Source organism: Schistocerca piceifrons, chromosome X (assembly GCF_021461385.2).
Source record: "Schistocerca piceifrons isolate TAMUIC-IGC-003096 chromosome X, iqSchPice1.1, whole genome shotgun sequence".
Taxonomy (NCBI): Eukaryota; Metazoa; Arthropoda; class Insecta; order Orthoptera; family Acrididae; genus Schistocerca; species Schistocerca piceifrons.
In genome coordinates this window covers 880652928-880671027 of record NC_060149.1, presented here as the reverse complement: position 1 = coordinate 880671027, position 18100 = coordinate 880652928, and the positions used below count along the sequence as shown (strand labels likewise).

The 18100-nt window shown below is 35.7% G+C and overlaps 1 protein-coding gene across 1 annotated transcript in view; it reads right to left on the bottom strand.

Annotated features, from left to right (window-relative positions):
* The window catches only part of LOC124722640 (tyrosine-protein phosphatase non-receptor type 14), a 169444-nt gene that overhangs the window by 73245 nt on the left and 78099 nt on the right, over positions 1 to 18100 (bottom strand). The window contains exons 13-14 of the mRNA XM_047247787.1: positions 16941 to 17083; positions 13560 to 13734 (exon numbers count right to left, since the gene is read on the bottom strand). Coding sequence (XP_047103743.1) covers positions 13560 to 13734; positions 16941 to 17083 — 318 coding nt within the window. The remainder of the gene's footprint in view (positions 1 to 13559; positions 13735 to 16940; positions 17084 to 18100) is intronic.

Here is an 18100-nt window from a genome sequence, read left to right as displayed (position 1 = left end):
GAAACTAGAGTGAGACAACAACAAATGTCAAATGTTTATATTCATATTATTTTAATGCTGAATAGTGATACTGTGGTGTCACCGCCAGACACCACACTTGCTAGGTGGTAGCCTTTAAATCGGCCGCGGTCCGTTAGTATACGTCGGACCCGCATGTCGCCACTATCAGTGATTGCAGACCGAGCGCCGCCACACGGCAGGTCTAGAGAGACTTCCTAGCACTCGCCCCAGTTGGACAACCGACTTTGCTAGCGATGGTTCACTGACAAAATACGCTCTCATTTGCCGAGACGATAGTTAGCATAGCCTTCAGCTACATCATTTGCTATGACCTAGCAAGGCGCCATTACCAGTTACTATTGATACTGAGCCATGTACAGTCAAGAGCGACGCTCATCATTAATGGATTAAAGTTAAGTATTCCACCAGCAACGTCCATTTTTCTTAAGTCTAATTTCCTTGTCCTGTTCCAGACCTCACGCCAGCCTGCGTGAGCTAAAACGCGTGCCTTTCAGCTTCCTCTAATAATACAGTGTTGGCTCTCCTGCCAACACACAACAGATACAATCAGAAATGAAGGACGGAAACTGACTAGATTTTTAAATCTAAGATGACTCTAATTTCTGTGCAGAATGTAATGTACTAAAGAGGCATCTGCAAAGATTTTCAAATGGAGAAAAATTTTCTCTAAACTCTCGTTCAGAACATCTTCTATCATACGCAGTCTATTATTTGGTTCTTGTTGATCATTATCAAAGAAAGCAGCAGTGTAAGTAACAACAAATAGCTGTCTCTTGCCATTGTTTCGCTTATGAGACAATTCCTCTCTCTCTCTCTAATTTTTTTTTTTCCGACAGCCACAGTAGTGAGGCACAAAAGCTAGCCATGCCGCGAGCGGCGACAGGTCATAAACACTCATTATCACAATGTGACAAACAATGCATGATACATTAAAATAATGTAGTTTCAGTTTAGAGTGACATGAACACCTATAACAAAGAGAACGGCACTTATCAGATCAAAGCAAAATAAGCAATCGATTCAGACCAGATGAAGCACTTGAAAAAGGAAGGGTATCTGTACAAATAAGGACGGAGCACCTGACACATAGCAATGGCTACTTGGTAAAGCTTAACTGTTAAGCTTACGACTCGAACCAAACTACTGTAGCCATATCTTCATCCATTTGACCTAAATTGTGTCTCATGTTACAATGGACCAACTTTGTTTCAATTTGGAGGTGCGATTAAAACTTTTCTCTCCCCTTGAATTTCAAGTCTCAAATTTCAGGTGCCGCTTAGATCCAGGAAATTTTTTTTTTCCTTGATTTCAAGTCTCATTTTTCAGGTGCGGCTTAGATTCAAGTACGGCTTAGATGTGAGTAAATACGGTACGCTAAGTTTCCTCGTCTCACAACAACAACATGATAACCTAGGTCATTGTGAGCATGTTCATAAACATTTTTGTAAGCAGGATGGTTAACCTCACTCGTGTGGTTTTGTCAAACAAGGAACGTAGGTCACTTGGTAAAGGTTTCAGTTATAACCTACCAGTTAAGACAAATGATGGTGTTATCAAGAAAATGACTGTGGGTGTCTAAACAGCTTGTGAATTAAGTAAAAATTTGTAAAGGACGCAATCAGAAATTGCTGTTAAAATAGTAAAGTTGTTGAAGAAAGCTAATAATAAGATGGACACTAAGACTCATTAGATGCCTACTGCTAGAAATCTTAACACTAAACTGCAAAATAGCAATGTCTTTGTCAAAGAAGACAAATAAAGGCAACTCTGTGGTCCTGATATCAGATACTGATTATATTTCTAAAACACTACACTTCTTTGAAGTAAATGGCATATTTGAAATTAAGAGGGATCCTCTCCCTCAATTTAAAGAAGCTTAAAGGGCATATCACCTCCTCTAATTTCTTCCTCCAATGCTAGGTTGATAAAAAAAAATGTATGGCTGTTCCGAACCCACAGCTTCCCATACTCGGGACCCAGGTAAAGCTTCACAAAGAAAACCATCTGGCGAGGCAGTGGTTGACTCAAGTCATACTTCTAATTCAAATCCAAATGTTTCCTTAATACAAAGTTAAAGGTCTTTACTTTTACAGGGTTTTATTCCCTGACAAATAGTTACAAGTTGGTTAATATTGTTAGAGAGCTTATTATCTCTCAGGAAGTGACTCTGGCATCATTAGACATCAAAAATTTATACACTAACATCCCCATTGCGAAAACATTGGAAATTATTAGGAGAAATTTGATTAAATCCAATAAAATAAGCACTGGAGAAATTTGTGAATTACTGAATTTACTGCAAGCTTCATTTTCATTCAATTACTTTCCTTTAATGGCAAGATATTTCTTCAAAATAAAGGGCTAGCAATGGGTAGTTCTCTCTGTCATTCTAACACACATTTTTGTCAACAATTTGGAAAACAAGTTCTTTGCTTTGAATCTCAATCTCAATGATGATATTATTTTGTACTATGGGCATGTAGATGACATCTGTTTAATATACCAAAGGGATGCAAATGACGTTAAGAGCTTCGCTGGGCTATTCCATCAAATGCATGAAAATATACAGTTCATGGTACAGTTAGAGTAAAGTTTGTCTCTACATTTCCTGGATTTACCACTAAAAACAGATGTTTCTCAACTGGTAACTAACCTTTATCGGAAACCTACGACCGTGGATTTAATCATTAACGCTGACTCAAATCACCCATGGGCACATAAGCAGACATACTTCCAAGAAATGTTTAGTAGACTTGCTAAATTACAACGTAATGATGATGGGGTTAAGGACAAGATTGGTATCATTGTGCAAGTGGTGCTGGCAAATGGTTACCCACAAAATGCAATACAGGCAATGGAAGTAAAAATTCCTTAGAGGGATAGGCAAACACAGAACAGAAGTAACAAAATAAAATTCCCATCATTACACTACTATTCCCCAGTCTCGGAAAGAGTAGGCAACACCTTCAAACAAGACAAATGTTAAAACAGATAATAAACTGGTTTCATTTCTCCATCACAGACATGAAGAGGAAAAAAGTAAATTTAAAAAACCAAGCATTTATAAAATCACGTGTGGGTCTTGTGATTGTGCTTATATAGGTCGTATAGGGAGATACTTTGAAACCTGATTTAGGAAATATATATACAAAAATAGTGTTGTCTTGAGTTTTCACTTTAGAAATGACATCTCAAAAGATTTAAAAATTTTGCATGTAGAATAGAATCAATATTTTGGAGGAACTTCAATTCCATGTGCCTTAATCTAGACTCCACAAAAATAGTAAATGAAAAGGCAGTAACAACATGACAGTGATTGTACAAAATTTGTGATGGAGTAATGAATACATAACAATGGGCCTGTTTCAGTAAGAATTATTCTTCTTTAAAATGGTACATACAGATGCTGTGGTTTTGAATGAAGATTTATCAAATTTGGCCTGTTCTGTTTCCTTTTAAACTGTTCTGTTTGTTATATCTTTAGACATACAAGTTATTGCTAGGCCATCCACAGGAAAATTTTGTTTAACTGTGTGTACATCAAGGCATCCCCTACGTGGCTTAGTTCTTGTTAAGACTGTGGTGGGCTTACACTGTGGGAATTGCACACCCACATTTGGGTTTTATCTCACTGATCTCGCTGTCCCCCTCCCCCCTCTCTAATCACTCGCCAGCCACTTGGATGGTCCTCAACTGATTTACAACTCTATGTTCATTGTATGTCATTACTACTGTGTGCTATAATTCCTTCCATTTTAATGTAGTTAGTTTACATTAATGACCAGTGTTGCCTATGAAACCTATGTTGTTGTATTTCTATGTAATTATTTAACATAATGGTCATTATCCTACGTTACTCTACATACATGGAAGTAAGGTCATGTTTCTACAGTTCTACCTACATGTTATTATCTTTGTTTTATTTATTTCTATCATCTGTCAGTGTTGCAACCCATGTAATTAATGTATGCTCCTGTTATTGTATGCTGTAATTCCTTTCACTTCAGTGTTGTTAGTTTATATTAAAGACTAGTGTTGCCTATGAAACCTATGTTGTACTATTTCTACATAATTATTTAGCCCAATGGTCTTTGTCCTTCGGGGTTACCTTCTGTACATGAAATTGTGCTCATGTTTCTCGAATGTGCCTTATATATGTCACTACCTTTAGGTTTTACAGTATATCTATAATTTACAGATCCCACTGTACCTCTCTCCGCCCACTCTCCGGCATCAGCTTCCCTTACCTGGAAGTCTTAGCTGATGTATGACTGTATATTTATTTTGTCATTACTATTATGTGCTGTAATTTCTACCATTCAATAATGTCGTTTTACACTAATGACCAGTGTTGCTTAGCCAGTCAATGTCTGCACATCTATTTTAATCTTAAATGCTTTGTAATAAAAAGCTTATTAATCATGATGACCCATAGATTGGACCCTCCCACCTTTACCCGGCAATCTCCTATTGGCTCTCTTCCCTTACAACAGGAGATTTGATTTTGTGTTTAACAGAGTTATTATTTTACAGTTTTTGACTTGATGTAAATTTGTTTTGTAATTATATACGACCTTCATCATATTTCATGGGACTGTAATAATTATATATAAATGTTAAATACTGATGCTCACCAGTACTCTTACATGGCGGCTTGGTTTTCTTCCGAATGACACAGCTGCTGTAATTATTCAGTTTTGCATTATCTTATGGATAAGATGTTTGACTCCATATCTATGTATGAAGTGTTTTAGTTAAAATTGGTATGTTTTTAACATTGTACTTTGATTTATTTCCTGTTTGCTCTTAGTGGTCAGATAACTATTATTATGCACTATATATTGTTTGTTATTATTTATGGATTTTTTCAGACTAATCTGATGATGGATAAATTGAAATGTGTCATTGAAGAAAGTACTCACCACACAACCTCTGACTTCCATGTATTTTTATAGCATCCATCATAGCACTGATACAACCTTCAAAAATGTCACAAATTATATACTGACCAAACAGATAGAACTTTTGAAACAAGGTTCAAGGAGCACCTGGAGGCCCAATGACATAATAATTTAAGCAAATCAGCCATTGGCATCCATGTTGCAGAAAATAATAGCGCAGTAGACAATATAGAAAAGAGCCTGCATATCTTATACCTTACAGGTGAGGGTGGCACACTGAATCTACCAGAGGATATTGAGTCTCATATACATAAGAACACTATTCCTGATCTCATTCTGAATTAACAAACAGTCATCCAACATCTCCTTCCTAAATAATTACCAAGAGGTCCTATCATTTTAACCAACATAAAATTCCCCATAGTTCAAGACAGTCATAGTATTTTATAAAAGTATTTTCATAAAAATATTTTTTATGCATTTCATACATATGCAGAATAAACTACTTATATGCTTACTGTTAAATTAACAGTTAATGATATTTGGAGTCTGATGTACTAAAAGATTATCATTTATAATGTAAAATGCAACTATAGGTTCAGTGTTCACACTTAGCTTTATTACTATACTAGAAAACTTCTCTTTTTGTGATTATGTACTGTACACAGAGTGTGGTGTCATTTATATATAACATTTGTATGAGTAATCCTAACCATTCACCATATTAGAAATAACTGTACATAATTGTGTTTCTCTTTTTGATTTTTAAATCAATTCCACTGCACCAGCAAAGACACATTTTACTACACCCATACTCCTTCACAGCATCAGTAACCTAGCATCTTTACCACTGCAACATCATTGAGTCTTGTTTATGTTACTCATGTGAAACTAGTCCACACTTTGTAAATATTTATCATTTGGGCTGCCATCAAGCAGTGAATGGTGTGATATAAAGTAATTTTCATTGAATTGAATAGCACTCACATACTGCACATCTACAAATATACTGATTTTAAAATTCATAACAAAAACCCAGAGGGATTTCATCACACAGGATCATGCAGTACATAAATCTTCACATTTCCCATTTTAATAATTTTAAAACCTTTTCATAAATGTTTTTACAGAGGTCAAAAGAACTAAATATCTAGTAAATTATACCAAATAGTGAACAAAAAACTTCCTGTCTATCCTCGTGCAGCAACTAATAACCAATGCAAAATGAGGCCTCACAAGGAAACAACAAAACCTGTAACAACCATCTGAAGATGGATTTGTAAGAACTCTGAAATTGGTCATGATTTGATTCAAATACACCTATTTAAAATACGGCACTGGTTGATGTCTCAATTATAAATCTTATAACATGGAGAGTTTACACAGAGCCAACACAGGGCGGTGTTTTGTTGTGCTTGAAGAGCTGGAAATTTATATTGCCAAAAGAAAGAAACATGACAAGACTCTTTTAAAACATAATAAACTTTTTCGGATTGCTTATTTTAATATTATGATAATTTCTCCACACTTAACATGTCAGTTGGCCACAAATGGGCAATGATTGGCACAGACTGTAGATGTGACATGCATAAACACACTAGTTCCTCAGTCGTCCCTCAGCCCTCTACAGTATGTGGTGAACATTAGTGGCCACTCCATGTTTTGTCACACTGTTTTCTTGTAAATCTTTTGTTCACATGTAGTAATACTTTATGCTAAAAGTTGTAGCTGTTTTTGTAACCAGATTCTTTTTGTCATTTTTATCATAGATTACATTATGGGGCCTGAGAATTTTTATTTTGAAACAAATGCAAGTCTTTCAAGTTGTGTTTCAGCAAACAGAAGATTCAAATAATACAACAAATTACATGTCTTTGTCAATTTTCACATTTTCTGTCTTATGAATGTATAAACACATACGAAAAGATAAAATGTACAATTTACTGTGAGGTTGTCTCCTACATTTGTATTTTTACTTTTACCTTATAACACATCATACATCCTGAAATGCATTAGAGTAACCTATTTTTGATTTTAATAATGACCCTTAATGTTGGAAGAATTATTTTTTCTACACTGTATCAAATGTGCACTTGTCACATAACTGGCTACGTAACCTTCCCAATAGCACCCTCTGTATTTTTTTGAAGTAGTTTTATGTTACACGTTGACAATGTGCACATCGCAACATTAGGAATCATCAAGTTCATGATGTTTCAATATCATTTGTAGTACCATTGCCAGTATTTTGTATTCGAAGTGTCTTATAGCCTTCATATTGTTGATAAATAACATTTTTATTACTATATAAAGACAATATTTATATTTTTTAATATAAAAAGCAAGCAGTCCTGTCTTTATATACAAAAATGTTGTTTACTGGTTGTCAGCATTATTTATAGTGTAACATTTTAAACATGTTTCAGCTCATTTTTGCTAGATGGTAGGAAATAGGTAGTTTATAACAAATGCAGAAATGCATTACTGAGTCAGTACTAATATACCGACTTATACCTGTGCAGTAGCACAATTACAAGCAGCTTGTTAAATGTGTTCCATTAGACTATTGAAGTAAACTAGAAACCTAATTTTTAACCCAAACATTTAGTAGGTGCAAAATCATATACTGAATAAAAACCTTTTCTTTATCAGGACTTCTGCACTCTTAGCTTCTCAATATACGCCATTCAGAGAATTTCTGGAGCCTGGTACATTTCAGGAGGCAAAACTGTATCCTTTAATTTTTTACCATCATTTATGAGTTACTAACAGTATTATTTGGTCAATCAAATCACTAACAGTAATTACAGAAAACTGTGACACAGTCCATTAGTCAAAATGGGGGAGGGGGGGGGGATGAATAACAACTGCTAACCAGCATACTTAGGGACAAATGTACAGTACAGTCAATAAAATTCTTCTGGGTTTGAGGCCTCATTGTCATCTGTAAAATTCCGAGGTTTCGGCGACTGTTGCAAGGCGCCTTCCCAGGGTGTATTGCTACCTGCTACATTTACATTAAATGTACAGTAATCCATCATACTGACGAATCCATTTTCAAGAAACCCCACATCTAACAAATATTTCCCCTGATCCTGATAAAACTCATTTTTAAGAAGAAATTCACTTCTGAGGTATAAATATGAAACAAATTGGAAATTAAAGATAATTTTTGGTGAAATTGCAAAGATGTCCATGGGTTTGTAGCAGTTACTTTCAATTCTGAACAGGTTAAAAGGCAATAATTTGCAACTGATTCTTTTGATCGATAGGTAGATATAGTTTTTCGGTCAATAGGTAGATATAGTCAATAAACTTTACCTATATTCTGTCCAGTTCACTTAGAAACTGATAGTTTCTAATAAATTCAAACTGCGTTCAGAGAAAATCTTTCAAAATGGCCAAGATTTTTCCTTCAGCAAAAAAATTATAACTATGAGAAAATAGGTCCAATCCAAGATAGTAAGACATACAGATTGTAGGCAGTTCTGCAGCAATTTATGACCAAATTTGCATGCTACCAAGTGAGGTATGTTATGTGAGTAAACCTCACAGATATTGCCAGCAAATCCATTCGTATTAATTCATCACAATCTATTTCTTTTATCCATTATGAAATGGTTGTTGAAACTTACAACTTTAAAACGAATGCTTTTGTTTTTAATATCAAAAGATTTGCAGCTACCAGTCATGTTTTTTGTTTAATGTATCTTGCATCAAACGAATCTTGGAAGATAATTCACATTCACAAGTGCATTTTTTATTGCATTGTGATGAATTAAATGTGATGTTCACCATGTGTGAACTGCTACATCATCTACAAAGATGATACTGATACACATTGTTATACATGTATTGTAAAGAACTTTTCCTTTCATATTTACCAGTATTTGTAGGCAAAGAAAAATCTTCAATGGTACACCATTTTCATATAGTTTTATAACAGTGAAATTTCGAACATGATGCTGCAGTACGTCATATAGTGCAAAAATAATATTTCACTCAACATAAGGTGATAAACACACACACACACACACACACACACACACACACACACACACACACACACACACACACACACTTGAAAATGGAAATTATTTCTGAAACATGTTGTCTGCAAGTAGACAAAAGTCATGACTGGTAGTAGCGAATATTCTGATGAAGAAGGTTTTGATGAAAAAGGAAACTATCATAACGTTTGATTGATTGTCATATTGTACACTTGCGATAGTTTTGTGTGATCACGAATGTAAAATTAGAGAGATTCGAGCGTGCACGGAGGGTTTCTGGCAGTCGTTCTTCCCGTGAACCATACGCGACTGGAACAGGAAAGGGAGGTAATGACAGTGGCACGTAAAGTGCCCTCCACCACACACCGTTGGGTGGCTTGCGGAGTATAAATGCAGATGTAGATGTAGTGTGGTTGTAATTAATAAGCAAATAAAACATACTGCCTAGTAGAAAGTGGCAATTATTTTTTTACGTCCAAAGACAATCAAAATGTTATATGCTTAGACAAAGCAAAGAAATAAAATTTCGTATCCCCTTCTTTATGTGGAATCTAAAAAGTAATTAGGCTTCTTCAACCAACGAAAGCAAAGGTTCTGCTTCACTGAAAAGAAAAAAGATTTGTGACTTACCACTCAAAAATTTAGAGCCAGCCTCCTGAAATCATTCCATGGAAAGAAGAGTTCAATAACTCTTATAGGCAGAAATGAGTTACAAGAGAAGATGCATGAAATCTTGCCAAAGATCAGGATTGAAGACTGAATGCATTGAGTGTCTTGCTGGACCAGTTCAAAGTATGTCCTATTTAAGTGGAGAATGTGATACTATGGAATATTGGAAGCACAATACTTTACAACTCCTGATAGAAGTGTTCACTGTCCAACAAAACTTTTCTGAGACTGATTTTATTCCTGGCATATAAACAATGGCAATGCAGTAATTACTGTGGCAGCTTGAATCAACAGTTACGGGCAACAGCTATGCATTTGACCGTAGTGATCAGGCAGTGTTAAATGGTTCACATATGGCTGCAACATGTCTTCGTTGTTGTCTTACAAACTGCAATGGAACAATGAACTGAACATACCTAAATCAAGAGTTCAAGACATTCTCCAGAATGTTTTGGAGAAAAGTGAGTGCAAAGTCTGTCTCGAACAAAAACAATTATGCCTGGACATTTGCTGTGGCTTGATAGAAATGAAAAAGTGTAGACAAAAAGCATCACAGGTGATGATACTTGCCATTATCAATACAAAACCCACCACAAAACAACAAAGTGCAGAATGGGTCTCTGATGATTCACCAAGACCAAAGAAGGAGCCAATGTGATGTGGAAGTTGATAAACATCCCAAAGAAGGATTTTTCTGACAGATTCACATGGTTGTATGAATGTTCTGTGCACTGTACTCAAGTTTTGGGAGACTAAGTAGAACACCTGAATTGTTGAAACCACCTTTGTAACTTGTAACTTCTCTCTCTCTCTCTCTCTGTGTGTGTGTGTGTGTGTGTGTGTGTGTGTGTGTGTGTGTGTGTTTCTTTTTTTAAAAAAAAATCCAGTCTCAAAACTTTTTAGACTGACAGGGTACGGCTCCAAAAGCATTACACAAAATATATCAAAATGGCATTGAAATGATTCAAATTCACAGAAGCAAAGTGATAAAGAAGTTTATACTTCTCACTTGAAAAATTCAACTAATGAATAAAAGGCTTTCTCAAGTAAATAAGTCTTTATTTTGAAATAATGCCCCATTACTAAGTAGGCCTTTGATGTAGTTTGGCACTGAATTAAATATTTTAACACTGGAGTACTGAACACTTTTTTGCACCTATGTTAAATTTTTGAGATCATAACAGAGGTCAGCCTTCCTTCTTGTGTTGTGACCACACGTAACATTTCATCGGTTTTGTAGCGGCAGAATTAGTCTGTTAATATGCACTGCTTTTCAAACTGTTGAGTTCTTCTGCAATTGATGCATTTAGAAAGGCACTAATGTTTTTTTTTTCCCTTGATCTGTTTAGGTGCTTGCCATGGTTAGTAAACAGCTGTCTACTAAAACTGCATACATCTACAGTACAAGTATGGCTAAAAATTTTGAAGTCTTAACTAATTTATAGTTTGTTTGTGAGATGGTTTCATTTACTCAGGACTGTGGGATCAAGTGATGTCTCTTGCAGATGTCCACAAGTAATATCTTGGGGAGTGACGAAGCGCCTAGAATTTCTCTTTCAACATTTGTATTACATCATAACCTCCTCCGCAGGCTACATTGTTTGCACCTCCTATTAGTAACACACAGTCATTTTTAAGTTTCTGGGATTGAAGCCAATATGACTTCCTGGATTTTAGCACCAGGTTTCACTATTCCACACAACTTAACGCTGCTAAAATTGCTTTTTTGCAATTTTGGCCATACCTATTCCATGCCTACCCGCAAACGATAGTACATGTTTTGTGGCAGATTTTTTTTAACAGAATGCTTACTGTTACTGGAACTGTCACTTCCAGTTCCTGAAGGTTTAAGATTTGGCTTATCAAACTTAACTTTTTTATGACAACTTCCACTTTTTCACCCTTTAACACATGACTTAAGGTTAGGTTCTGTGCCGAACACTAGTATACTGCTATTTGAAGTAAGGACATCAAATTTGTTTAAATTCACAAACTTTTATTGTAGGTTACATTTTTTGCAACTGAGTTTCTGTGTTGCTTACTTTCTTCCATTCTGATGATTTATTGGCTCTATCTTGCAGCAGTTCAAGCATGTTGCAATTTTTTGTACTTTATTATGTCACTGTGTCTTCTTAATCCATCAATTAGATAATGTAAATGTGAAATGCATTCACTAAATTTTGAAAATTCACTTTTGCACTTCTCACATGCTACCTTTTTGACAGCAATACTTTAATTCATTTTAGCAAACCTATACTCACTGCTATCTTTATTACCTGTCAAGGGGAAAATCTGTCATGGAGGAAAAAAAGGGACATAGAAAAATTGACTGTATTGTTGTTTGTTATAACTGGCGAAAGTGGGAGTTAATAACTAGAAAGTCTGAAACCTGGTGCATAAAACAATATAAAACAAAATTACCTCTATTGATGCAGGAATTGTTTTAAGGTTACTTAGGAGTTTAGATACTAAGACTGGAGCAGAGGAAGAAAGAGTGTCCTTAATATTAGCAGTTGCCCTCCACATCCAATAGTAATATCATTTCTCTGGAAGTTTAAGATTGTATGTTTCCCACTAATTAAGCAAATTATGTGCACCTCTAGACCCAGCACACTGTGAAAGCAAAATGCAAAATGGCTGTTCAGCAATAGTCAATATCATCATTCCTTGAGAGAAAGGCACAATGAAAGTGAATATTCTGTAGGCTATGCACATATTCAATGAAGACTGGAGTGCTCTGACCTAACAGACTGCATTTAATTGTTTTGCAAATGCTGCCTGTGGCACAGCATTAACTGGTGTAGTAAACTATGATTTCCCTTAGATCTACATGAAGTCATCACAAATGTTTTAGCAAGTCAGACATCTCAGGATTGTTTCTTGTGAGGAAATCCTGACTTTCACATTCAACATAGATGTAAGTGAGCTGTGTGATAATCTTGTGAAGGAACAACGTGAAACAGTTGATGGGGTGGTGACAGTGGTTAGGATTATGAAGAAGAGACATCATTTGCACCATGTTTAGCTGTTGCTGCACAAAGACCTGATATAGTTGGGGGCTATTTTTCTTCAGTTCAGTCAGTTCTTACTGGCATCAACACAACTGGTGTAACAATTTCTGTCAGTATGATATTCTACAAGGAAGAAACACACTATTATTATCAAAAATGAGGTAGTGGGGCTGGACTTAAAGAATTTTACTTAATTTCCATTTATATCATATTTATCACACATCATTAGTTGAAAAAGAAAGAGAAAAGAAATGAAATGAAAAGAAAAAAGGCAAACTTAGTTGGTGCTACGTACATATTAGTTTCAGACACATGATAAACTTGTGACCAGAACATACTTACATAACCTAACATCGTTCCAATTCAGATTCTGGGTCACTCCTTCAGAGTATTTGAGCTAAACCACTGTTTAATGAAAAACCACATTATTTAGGTCACCAAACATTTACTCAAAATGAGTTTCACTGCATTAAAGCAAGTTGACAAAATAATAGTAATTTATAGACAGAAGTTGATGCTGTGTGTATCATCCTTGGAATATGTGACAATAACATAGAACAGAGAAATATACTGCTTTTAGGCTTACAAAACCTGAGTTCAAGGGGTAGAAGGCAGGAGAGTAGGTTGGAGGGATTTGTTCCAGGTATGAAAATAAGCTCCTAAGAACAAAAAAGTATCTGTTTCAAAAGCTAAAGATGGAAGGAAAGAAAACTGAGTGACAATGAGTATCATAACTGCATAACTGAGTTCATTGACAGCCACTCTAGGAAGACAGTGCTAGGAATATGCTGTTGAGAAAAAGGGGAACAAGGAATGATTGCAGTTTTCACAAATGATTAATAAATACTTTAAAACCTCACTTCAATCTGATCTGTATTTGGTAATTTGTTAGTTTTGCACTGAAGAATACTAACTTGCACACTTGTCTTATTCTACCACACACTAACCTGAGGAACTGCAAACTGGGGCTGTTGTGGTCGAAACCCCTGTGAGGCCAAATCTGGTGTGCTGTTGCTGCTTGGTCTGGTGCTGCTTGTTGGGTAAGGAGGTGGTGGTTTGTACAAATGCAGCATTTGAAGATTCTGAACCATCTGGCTCTCAACTGCATCCAGTTCTGGTGTACTAAAAACAGATTATTACACAACAGTATAAAGCACATATTCTTCAAAGGATCTTCAGAAAATCAATCAAATCTAAACTTTTACAAATTGGTGGTCTGAAGGGCTGCTCTAGAAGGTGGGGTGAGTCTTACACATCCTTTCCCAACAAAGGCAAATGTTGTCCCATAAAAGCAACAGCAGTGTTATGTTATCACAGAAAGAGAATGTGATGCAAATAATGTATACTATGGTACACTAAAAAGTGACATAGTAGCATGTGTTACACTACTAAATGTGTCACTGAATTAAATATCTAATAAACAGAAACACGGAAGTTGTGTCAGAGAGAGAGAGAGAGAGAGAGAGAGAGAGAGAGAGAGAGAGAATTGTCATACGATCATCATAAATTTCATAAAGGAAGGATCTTTTTTAAAAAGTAATATTTTAACAACATTTCTTTTACAAAGATAATTCCATGACTTTCTGTGACCAGTACTCGACAACCATCCCTTATGAGTAGGACTCGAGCCCTGAGTGTGCCATACAAACTTAATTATGTATACAGATGATGATGATGATAGTAATTTTGTGTGGCTCAATGGCATGGTGCAAGTCTTTCTATTGGGTGACATTTCAGTGACTTGCGTATTCCTAATGTACCATAGTTATCCAACAGGGGAAAGTGGGCCTACAGTTTAACATGAAATCCAAACCACATGTTTTTTCTGGTGACTCCTCACAATGTTGAGAGGTGATGTCTAGCTTAAAACAAAGATGGAAAAATCTGTGGTAATACCGAGATTCGATCCCACGATCTCTCGATTCCAGGCAAGCATTTCACCACCAGGTCCAACATGTATATAGACAGTTAATCTACAGATTTTGTTGAGTGAGTTTGCAAGTAACAAAATAAGTGACGTATATGGCTGTATCTTTGATTAAAGCGACTTACAAGCTTAAATGTTTCACACTGCCAAGGGACTGTAGACCCTAGTACTGACAAATTTCAACTTGATACCTCTACATATTCCTGAGAAAAAAGGGGTCTTAACAGTCAGATAGACAACAAAGCAATCCTATAAGGGTTTTCACCATTGAGATAAAAAACCCAAAGGGGGGGGGGGGCTGGGGGGAGGAGGAATAAGTCAATATTTGTTACATGTGCACTTGCTTCCAAGAAATCCAAAGTTGTTTCTCAAACTAGTACGATCTTTTCTGTGCGAATTAACTTTTAAGTTACATTGCCTATTGCACTTCTCTCATTAAATTCACAAAGAAACTAACAAAGTGATCAGTACTTGCCTTTGGGAGGTCCAATTAAAGGCAGGTCCAATTCCCAGTATAGATAAGCACATGAAAAAAAAATTAGATAGTTGCAGTCTTAGCTGTCAAAACCATAGCTTCCTTCTTCACGGAGAAAGAGAAACTGGTTGGAGTATGTTGAACAAGTGGGAGAGGAGAGGTCTCTTAAGCAGCCATATATTCTATTGTGTTGCCAGTGGAAGACCCTCCAATAGCTCAGGGAAGCGAAAACTTCATGTAGCTGATACACTGTAGTTATGCAGGCAGCTGAAATGGTCCAATCACATAATCACCAAAATTCCTGCCCATCCATTTACGGACAACTGATAATAGATCACCTAGACAGCATGTGGGCTTGTATCAACACAAATATGATGATTTCTGGTAAATTTTGCTTCCTTTATTTCTAGTAATCTTGATGAGGCACAGTGGGATCCGTGATATGTTGGTTCAGCAGCCATTTGTAGAAAGTAACAATTGAAATCTGGGTTCAGCTCCTACACAGGTTGCACATTGCTGGGACACACTACTTGTTCACGTACTGTTCTGTAAAGAGATTACTGCAACAACTCATGGAATACATCTAATCTCTCAGCGCTTATATTCAATTATTGTTCTACAGAATGCAGAACTGTCTGCTCTACTGCAATGGTCCTGCAACATGTTGGATAACTAGCATTAACCATCAGAGATGCATAGCAACTGGTTTCCCTCAAATGACGAGTTACTGACACAAATATTAAATTCACTGGGCAAGAAAAAGTGTGGCAAGTAGTGGTAGCACTAGCAACAAACCTTAGTCACATCCTTCGACAAATCACCACCATATCATAAATTTCATGATTTATGTACTCTATCATCTTTCTGGCCTCTTTAAATCATGGCAGGTAACTCAATGAATCTCTAAAGTCTGTGCTTCTGATGAGTCAAAAGACAAGTGCACACAACTATCAGTATCAACAAAGTTACCAACAAAGTGATCCAGGCATTTATGTTGTAATGGGATGCTTAGTTTCTTTTTTAATGTACAGTTCAATTATCATTTGTTGTGAACTATTACAAATCATCCTATATACAAAGAAAGCCATTACTTTCAGAAATGTAACACACCTTCTGATAACATTTTGCAGCTCCTAAGAGCCAACATTTAGAACTATTCAAACATGGTGTCTCCATAATACATATCACTTTAAGTTAAGCTGTGTTCAGCAGATTATATAAAATTTGGAACTTTGACTATTGTTGTGGGGCCCAGGCTGACATCCCAGAAAAATTTGTTCAACTGATGTTAATCTACATTCACAAAGTATTTCCCCTCATGTTTTTAATAATACTTAAAACAAGAGGAGAAGTATCAAATAAATTTTATCAAAACAGATATTTAATTAAGTGACTGTGTGACCAACCAATTTTGAAAGAATAATAGAGTAATAAAGGAGACAATAAATCTCTAACTTTTTATCTATCTTTATGCACTTCTAAGGATATACTAATAGCTACAAAACCATACCAGTTACAAAAGTATACCACAATATTGTTTAAAGATTGAGCATTTTCCCTGACATGTGTAGTTGGCAGGGGAGGGGGAGTGACAAATTAGAGTTTCACCAGTTTCTAAATAATTTTCTTTAACTTACTGTGAAAGGAACACATATTCCTAAATTCTTCTCTTGCATATACTGGCAGTTTGTTAACAATTTTTTGGCCGGAGTATACCCTTTCATCAGAGCTTTTGAATTGATAGAAAACTGTCATGGAACTTATTCTAATAAGAGGGCTGTCTTTTCAAGATTTATTCTTCATCCAAGAAAACAGATTTTAAGGAATCTTCCAGTATACAAAAAGGTGCAGTTCCTAACACTATACATAAAAATTAACACAGAAATCATTTGTTCTCATTAAAAGGAAAAAAATAAGAACACCTACCTATAGGTATGTAATACTGTTTGAGAACTGCGCTCAGGTCGTCCTTTTAAGTGTGTCTGAGGCTCCTCCCTCCGAGGATCAAGATATATCCTCTCAACTTGTGTTACATCTGGATACTGTTTATAATGGTACGAACTGATATTCTGGAACAATGTACATGGAAATATAAAAATTTTGCTACAAAGAGTGTTACTATGAAATAAGTTGTGGAGTTCTGATTGTGAAAATGAGGGAAAACTGTTATTTAGTTTGCAGCTGTGGGCTGTTCAGTACCTCAGTTACCACACTTTCGAAGTACAAAAAGTAAATGTACTTCAGTATTATACCTGTTGAGTTTATAAGCTTGTTGATAACTAAGAAATCACAATTAACAAACAGGCACTGCAGATGAAATATTTTTGGGAAGAAATAAGTAGTATATTTCTCCTCTTACAACTGTTTTATTTGTAAGCCAGTATATTAATGTATGAAGGTTCTGTCATTATATGTGGTGATGACTACATTAAAAAATGAAAATCAGAATTACAACTGCCCTAATGTGTAGAATGGATCTCACAGACATGGGAAGGATAAAAGATGCTCTAAAGCTCTCTAATCTAAATGTTGTTGCAAGGACTTGAATTTCTTTTTTAGAAGTGCTAACTTGAAATTATAGTCTGACCAATTTGATATGAAATTTCAGTTTTCAAAACTAACTTGATATGATTACTATGTAAGTACATTCAACACAACAGTGACCAGTTCCCTCCACAACCATTACCAGCAGACACTGGCAGCTATCACATATATCTCAAATTATATGGGTGCACACAGGATTGCAACTGGTGCTCAGCACCTAAATCCACACATTATACATAAGTAAACCACAAAAAAAACAGGAACATATTTCTTTACTAGCTGGCAGCAAACTGGAAAAAAAAGAAAGCTGACAGAATCTTCTGCCAACAAATAATTTGGCATCATGACAACAAAGACAAATCTGGTTACGATAATGACCTAATTTTTATTTCATGTTCAGTCTTCAAAATCATGACTGCAACTGGTGAATGGTTATGCATTGACCCTTCACAATTTCTTTCAACTAGATGAACAGCTTTGGCAGCTGGAATGTGGAGCAGCATACAATTCAGTTTTCAAAATAGTTTCCTCCAAACAACTTG